This window comes from Centroberyx gerrardi, chromosome 19 (genome assembly GCF_048128805.1).
Source record: "Centroberyx gerrardi isolate f3 chromosome 19, fCenGer3.hap1.cur.20231027, whole genome shotgun sequence".
Classification (NCBI taxonomy): domain Eukaryota; kingdom Metazoa; phylum Chordata; class Actinopteri; order Beryciformes; family Berycidae; genus Centroberyx; species Centroberyx gerrardi.
This window is the reverse complement of record NC_136015.1, coordinates 12,332,222-12,340,000: the sequence shown is the minus strand read 5'-3', so window position 1 is coordinate 12,340,000 and position 7,779 is coordinate 12,332,222. Positions and strand designations below refer to the sequence as shown.

Sequence of the window (7,779 nt, the reverse complement as noted above, 5' to 3'; positions counted from 1 at the left end):
CACAAGCGCACTTGTTAATATTATCTTATTCTTAAAATTAAAAAGAGAGATCATGCCCTTTTAGTTACGTTGAAAGCTTTTCTCTGTGATTGACATGCAGTGTGAGGGCAGAGGTCAGGTGATGTGTGCGGTTGCCGTGGTGACCTGTGTGTTGTTGTCATGGTGACAGGTGGTATTTTGGGAAGATGGGGAGGAAGGATGCGGAGAGACAGCTGCTGGGCCAAGGCAACCAACGTGGAACTTTCCTCATACGAGAGAGCGAGACCACCAAGGGTGAGGCGCACACACACACACACACACACGCACACGCACACGCGCGCGCACACACACACACACACACACACACACACACACACACACACACACGTTTCCTGCCCTAGATATGCTAAAGTTTTACTTTACATGGGCATCTGGCATACTGACAATTTCTCTCTCTCTCTCTCTCTCTCTCTCTCTGTATGTCTCTCTCTCTCTCCCACCATATCATCCCTCCTTTCTCCCTCTCTCTCCAACACCATATCCATTTTTTCTCTCTCTTCCTCCCTTCTCTCCTCGCCCACTTTTTTTCTCTCTCATCCCATCTTCTTCCTCTTCTTCCTCTCTTTCCCTCCTTCGCACCCTCTCTCCTTTGCTTCCCCCCCCCCTTCCTCTCTCCCATCTCTTTACAGGTGCTTACTCTCTGTCTATCCGGGACTGGGACGACGCCAAGGGAGACCACGTCAAGCACTATAAGATCCGCAAGCTGGACAACGGTGGCTACTACATCACCACGAGATCACAGTTTGACACTGTGCCACAGCTGGTGGAGCACTACACAGGTAACACACACACACACACACACACACACACACACATACACACACACACACACAGCTAACACACACCCATACACACACACACACACACACAGATGCTGGTTCATATGTGAATCACTTAATTCACACATTTCAGCTTCTCTTACTGAGTGAAATAATGGTTTGAGCTGTTTGTACTGTATTTGGTTTTCATGTTTGAAAGCTCCTGCTTCCCTGGATTTAAATTCAGTCCTCTACCTCTCTCTTTAGGATTCCCTCCAAGTTTAAAAGCAACATTTCAAGAGGGTGCAGCTTAAATTTGATTTGACTCCTTGCCTAATCTGTCTCTGACCAATTGCAAGAGAGAATCTAAGCCTCCTCCTGTCTATTTGATTCAGAGGTAGACCATTAGTGACTTTTGAAGCTCAGCTCAGTTGGTGGAGCAGACAGGGTTCACACCCTCCGTTTCCTCTGCTTTCTGCCAGTGTGTGTCTGACCCCTGGTGGCTGCTGCTGGTATAGCACACACCCTGCAGTGTTGTGCACTCTCATGCTGTCTGTATGTGTCGACTTCCCACTGTCACCAGTCTCAGCTTCAGATTTGTCAGCTGATATGATGCCATTTTTTGTCAATGTATATTTGTGTTGGCAACTAAGATTATTGTCTCCAATTGTCGTTTGTTGTGCTTATGTATGCTGCTCAGTGTGTGTGTGTGTGGTTCAGAGAGTGTGTGTGTGTGTTTGAGAGACAGGGTGTGTGTACGTGTGTGTGTGTGTGTGTGTGTGTTTTGCTAGTTCAGAATGCTTTTGCATATGTGGTGCTTTAGGTGTTTGTTTACATGTTAGTTGCATGTTAGCATAAGCAATTTGTCTCGTTCTTTATCTCTCTGTCTTTTGCTGCCTTTTTGTCTGTTTTCTTTTCCTCTCGTTCCCTTGTCCTCCTTCCTCTGCCTGTCTGTCTGTCTCTCCTCTCTCTCTCAGAGAGGGCGGCAGGGCTGTGCTGCCGTTTGATTGGCAGCTGTAGGCGGGGCATGCCTAAACTGGCTGACTTATCGGTGAAGACCAAGGATGTGTGGGAGATTCCTCGTGAATCCCTCCAGCTGATTAAGAAACTGGGCAACGGCCAGTTTGGAGAAGTCTGGATGGGTAGGACTGGTGGGACTGTGTTGCAAGGGGGAAGGGGACAGACAGAGCGCACCTGGATGATAAGATAAGAAAAAGGGAGGGGGTGCAATCCATAATGCATTTTAGGCTTGGGTGTGTTCGGTGGGTGAGCTGTTAGGACATCAGTCACCATTTCTGGTGTAAAGGCACCTGCACCTGAACCAGTTTTTCAGTTATGTATTAAACAAATAACTGCAGCAGCTCCTTGCAGAACCCCTCTGTGCTTTCCACAGCGATAACAAAGTGGATCACACTGAGGCCACAAATTAAGTGGATGAAATGAAGTTGGGTTATGTTTTACATCCAGGTGTGCAGTGTTGGGCGCCTCCTCCCCTGTTGTTGCATGAGCATGTTTCATCATCTCATCTCACCTCCTCTTTGTCACCCCCCCAACCCCATCTTTCTTCAATCCTCCCACCCATCACTTTCACATTTTCTCTCCCATCCTCCCTCACTCACTCCTCCCATCCTCCCACCCTTTCCCTGTCCTTCCTCGTGTCCTGCATCTCCACTCCCCCCTGCCACCTCTGTAGGCAGTAATGACGGGCTGTGTTACTACCTGACCATGCCCTGTCCCAACTCCATCCCCCTCACCATGGGCCTTGGGCGGGACGCCTGGGAGGTGCCCAGGGGAACGCTGTCCCTCAACAGGAAGCTGGGACAGGGCTGCTTCGGGGACGTGTGGATGGGTGAGCCTGAGCCCGCCGACCCGTGTCGCCCTCTGCAGGCCCAGAGGGAGAAGTGTCTCTCCAGCATCGTCCTCTCTCCTGTCCGTCCCTGTCCCGTCCCAAAGATTGCTGGAACCGCTGAATGTCTTTGGCTGTGGCTGCCTCTCTTTGTGTTTTTTGCTGTCAGTGTATGCTGGCGTACAAAGTCTGTCATTATTCCCAGTAAATGTCATATCAGCTGGTACACCCACAGGATGTATTTGCTATTACCCCAGTTCCTATTTCACCTATTACCAACTTACTGTCAAGGATGCCTCCCTGTGTTCAACACCATACAGTTTTCCCTGACTTAATCCCAGTGTGTTGTGTTTCTGAGCCATGTGGAGTTTCTGCCTTTGTGCCTGTGCCTGTAACTCAGGTGCTGTTGGTGCTGATGTAAGACCAGTAAACCAGTAAACCAGTAAACCTCCCTGCCTCCCTCCTAACCTCCCCCTGTCTCATGTCATGCATGCTCTCCATCATAAGAATCATGTGCATGTGTCAGGGGGTCAATAATTCTGTGTGTGTGTGTGTGTCCGTACAGTCCTCTGCCTATGGCCATACATGCATGTCCTGTGTCCCTTGGCCTGTTCTTGTTTTTGTGTCTTTTTGATATTTATATGTGCATGTATATGTGTGTGTTCATTTTTGTACTCCTGTGTATGTAGTATGTGTGTCCCAACATCCCCTTGTGTATGCCAGGCATTTTGGTGTGGATACATGTATATACAGTATATATGTGTGTGTGCGGGTGTGTGTGTGTTTGTATCCCTGTGCCTGTACATGTACTGTGTGTGTATTAACACCCCCTTGTCTGTATGCCAGGCATGTGGAACGGCACCACCAAGGTAGCAGTGAAGACTCTGAAGCCGGGCACCATGTCCCCCGAGGCCTTCCTGGAGGAGGCTCAGATCATGAAGAGACTCCGCCACGACAAGCTGGTGCAGCTCTACGCCGTCGTGTCTGAGGAACCCATCTACATCATCACCGAGTTCATGAGCCAAGGTATGGAGCTGAGTAAACTGTCGCGCTCGTGACATAAATACCAATCGCTGCCGTCGGGTGGAAAGTCTCGCTATCTCTGCAAAGTAAACTTCTCGGTAATTTGGCGAAGAATGTGCTCATACAAATGAAATTATTGAAATCACAGAATGGATTTTGTTGAATGTGTTTTATGGATCTCAAAAGTCAGTCAAGACATTTACCCCACACATTAAGAACCATGCACACTTTGAATTGAAAGAAAATTGGCATGCAAAAGAAACAAAAAACATTTATTGAAATTTGTCACTCCATATGAATTTACAAGCACGCAGATCTACTTAATATGAATTTAATTAAATATATGTATTGTGCATGCGGTGATGCACAGTGTGGCACACAGCAGCAGATCTGTATTAACCACAGGGGGCATCAGGGCTCCATCATGATGACACAGTCTTGGTTTTGCAGGAAGTTTGCTGGACTTTTTAAAAGACGGGGAGGGGCAGAGTCTGAAGTTGCCTCAGCTGGTGGACATGGCTGCACAGGTACATTAAACACACACACACACACACACACACACACACACGCAAAGACAAAAAGGACATACATACACACTAGCACTACCTTTCTGAGCCCTCTCTGTGTGTGTGTGCGTGTGTGTGTGTAGATTGCAGCAGGAATGGCCTACATCGAGAGGATGAACTACATCCATCGTGATCTGCGAGCGGCTAACATCCTTGTCGGGGACAATCTGGTGTGCAAGATTGCTGACTTTGGCCTGGCCAGGCTCATTGAGGACAACGAGTACACAGCCAGGCAAGGTGAGAGGTCGCAATATTGTTTGTGTGTGTGTGCGAGAGAGGCAGAAAAAGCAGAGAAAGAGCGAGAGAGATGTGCTTGTACATTGTGATAATTGAGATTCTGAGAGTCTGCCTCTGCCTATGCATATATTTTTACCCTGTACCATGTACCCTAATTATCCGATTGTGCATCTTGACTGAGTGTTGCCATGGTTTCAGGGGCTAAGTTTCCCATCAAGTGGACGGCTCCAGAGGCGGCGCTGTATGGACGCTTCACCATCAAGTCAGATGTCTGGAGCTTCGGCATCCTACTCACCGAACTCATCACCAAGGGACGCGTGCCATACCCAGGTACCAGATGATTCCTGCTCCCACCTCTGAGTCCAGACCAGTCTCCTTAAACTGGCATCTGACATACAGTAACTGGTTCATAGCCCTTGGATTGGGATTAGATATTTTTCACCTATTCAACAGTGAAAGTTGGATAAGCATACATTTTTTCACAGCAACAACCTGGGGGAGTAGCTGCAGATGCTGGTGGGGAGATGGAGGGTGGGGCTACACACATTCACACCTGGGAGCTTCCCAGTACAACCACATTGTTGTGCCGCTGGCCACTGAGCAGCACTGGAGATGTTAGGACTGAAGTGCCTTGCTCAAGGGTGTTTCGAAATTAGCTGGTGAGGGAGGGGAGAGCATTTCTCATTCACTTCCCATGCCCAAACATCCCTTGTTTAATGTCCTTAAGGACTGTTTTGGTACTACTGGGATTTTTTTGTTTTGTTTTTCTCCCTCCTTTTCCCCTTTTTTTCATATCTCTTATGTGTTTTCTTCTCCCCACCTCTCTTTTTTTCTCATATTTTTAGCTGCGACCAGCAGCTAGTATAAGCTACTCTGTCGGTCCCAAACATTTAAAAAGACTTTACTGTACATATGCCATTGTGTATAACAGTATAACGACTCTAGGAACCTGATTGCTGCGTCACTTTGAATTTATATTGGTTGATAAAGTGTGGGTTTGCCACACCAGAGATTCTGGGTTCAAATCCTGAGTGAGTCAGTTTAGCACCATTTTTTCATGCATGCTGGCTTCCCCCAAAACACATCATGCAGCTTTTCACAAATTACTGAATTACTTAATCCAACTCTCTTTCTCTCATCCCTCCCCACTCCTTCTGTTCTACACCCCCCACCTCCTCCTCTCTCTCCCCCCCCCCCCCCCCCCCCCCCCCTTCTCTCCACTCCTCCCCACCTCCCTCCTCTACTCCTCAGGCATGAACAACCGCGAGGTGCTGGAGCAGGTGGAGAGGGGCTACCGAATGCCCTGCGCCCACGGCTGCCCCGCCTCGCTCCATGAACTGATGCTGCAGTGCTGGAGGCGGGAGGCCGACGAGCGGCACACCTTCGAGTACCTGCAGTCCTTCCTGGAGGATTACTTCACCGCCACAGAGCCCCAGTACCAGCCGGGAGACAACCTGTGACCACACACACATCTGGCAGAGGCGGAGAAACAACTGGACCAACAGAGAGAGACATGTAGATAGACAGGCAGATGTAGACACACACACACACACACACACACACACACAGACATAGAAATACATATCATTACCTTGTTTAATTGTTTAAAGACAGTTTCCTCTTTTTTGGGCCATCGTTCACTGCAGCCAATCCAGGACAGATCAATCAAACATGATGAAGAGCGGAGTCTGAGCTCTACTGGTCAGGCCTTGCAGTACTGTTGCTTTACTCTGTAACCATGACAACAAGGAACTAAAGGGAGATGTAGATGGAGGGTGGGGGGTGGGGGGTCCAGGTGTCGGTACATGATCATATGTGTTTGGGTCCTTCGATTTCTCCGCCTGAGAATGTAATTTTAGTTGGCCAACTGTTTGCCTGAGCTAGATTTGCTGATATAGGAAACTTAGATGGATAGAAAGAATTGCATTTGCATTTGCAATTGCAACAGGTTGTGGAGGTGGTTATTCTTTGTGTTTTTTTAATGCGGCAAATGGTTGGGCTATTAACCTTAAAACAGGTCAATCAAAGTTTTACAACAATCAGAAGGCAAAATGTCATTCCAAGGCAGAGAAGTTGAAGGAAATACAGAACTCCCAAACAGCAACCAAACAGTTCATGTACCGACTTCTTTGTAAGATACAAGATGATGTTACCCCCTTGTATTTACTGAACTGAGGTCAGTTTTGGTGTTTTCAGCCTTTTTATGTTGTTTAGATGAAAAGGCTGTAGAGCTGAGCCTAGATCCATGTCCGTCCCGGACTTGGGCGTTGGTTTGTGGAATATTTGGATGGGAACTGATTTAAATCTAGCTGCCAGTGTGTGCCTCCGTGTGCTGTCAAATTAAGGGCCTTTTTAGATTTAAGTACCTTTTATACTATGTTACCGAAACTCTGAGGGATGGTAAGGAATGCTCTGTGTTGTTTGTCTGATCATTTGTATGACAATTTTGTATGAACTGTCTCTTTTTTGGTTTTAATTTAACTCAAATATACTGTATCTGTGCATCCCAAAGCCTTCTATATCTGAATCCTAGCTAACATGTATACAGTTTTCATTCATTGGGAGGGCAGGTGAAGGGTTACACACAGAGGGCAAAGGGCAATGTTGGTGGTTTGGGAAGGATAGTGTTTTTGTTGTATGTTTTCAACAAGACTGTAACCTTTATGTTGAGATTTTCCTGTCATATAATTGTAATAAAGATCAGTATCTTTTCAGGTTGAGACACGTCTCTTATTCTGTGGGTGATAAGACATTTGTGGACATTTGGCGATTCTTTATACATAACGACAGAGACAGACACCATCACATGCATGCACAAACACAGCTACACAAGGATGAACCGAAATTGCCTTTGCCCTGCCTTTTAAGTATTTTTTACTGAAGTAAACCTTTGAGGTATTTTTAATTATTTGTATTTTAGGTGTCATTATGCTGTTACTCCACTCACACACCATTTTAAAGCTAATATCCTGCTTTCTTATTCCACAACATATATCTAACATTTCCACAGTTACACTGAAGAAAAAAATAAGAGTAGCCTACAAAATGTAATCAGTTGATAAAAAAAGACACTTTTTTTTGTCTTTGGCCTTTGAGCCAACACAATGAGAAAGCAATCAGACCAACACAGCCAGACCGCTGACCCCTTTAACTTTATCTGTAGAAGCAAATACAACTGAGGGAATTTGCCAAAGCAGTGATATAAAAGGGCACATTGGTTTTATTTTTTGATTCATTTTCTATCATATACTTCAATAAATTTACCTAAATAGAATTTTGAATACATAGCTATACACACACAACACTATAC

At 46.4% G+C, this 7,779-nt stretch overlaps 1 protein-coding gene across 3 annotated transcripts in view; it reads left to right on the top strand.

Moving 5' to 3' along the window:
• yrk (Yes-related kinase) overlaps nt 1–7,189 on the top strand; it is an 18,808-nt gene extending 11,619 nt beyond the window's left edge. For 2 of the 3 annotated variants that reach the window (XM_071920197.2, XM_078290122.1), the window contains 8 exons: nt 170–273; nt 669–818; nt 1,775–1,939; nt 3,490–3,669; nt 4,117–4,193; nt 4,316–4,469; nt 4,668–4,799; nt 5,721–7,189. In XM_071920197.2, the coding sequence (XP_071776298.1) occupies nt 170–273; nt 669–818; nt 1,775–1,939; nt 3,490–3,669; nt 4,117–4,193; nt 4,316–4,469; nt 4,668–4,799; nt 5,721–5,929 (1,171 nt within the window). In that variant the 3' untranslated portion in view covers nt 5,930–7,189. Of the gene's footprint in view, nt 1–169; nt 274–668; nt 819–1,774; nt 1,940–2,490; nt 2,647–3,489; nt 3,670–4,116; nt 4,194–4,315; nt 4,470–4,667; nt 4,800–5,720 lie in introns of all 3 variants that reach the window. The other variant, XM_071920198.2, reaches the window with a different exon arrangement.
• The last annotated feature ends 590 nt before the right edge of the window (nt 7,190–7,779 follow it).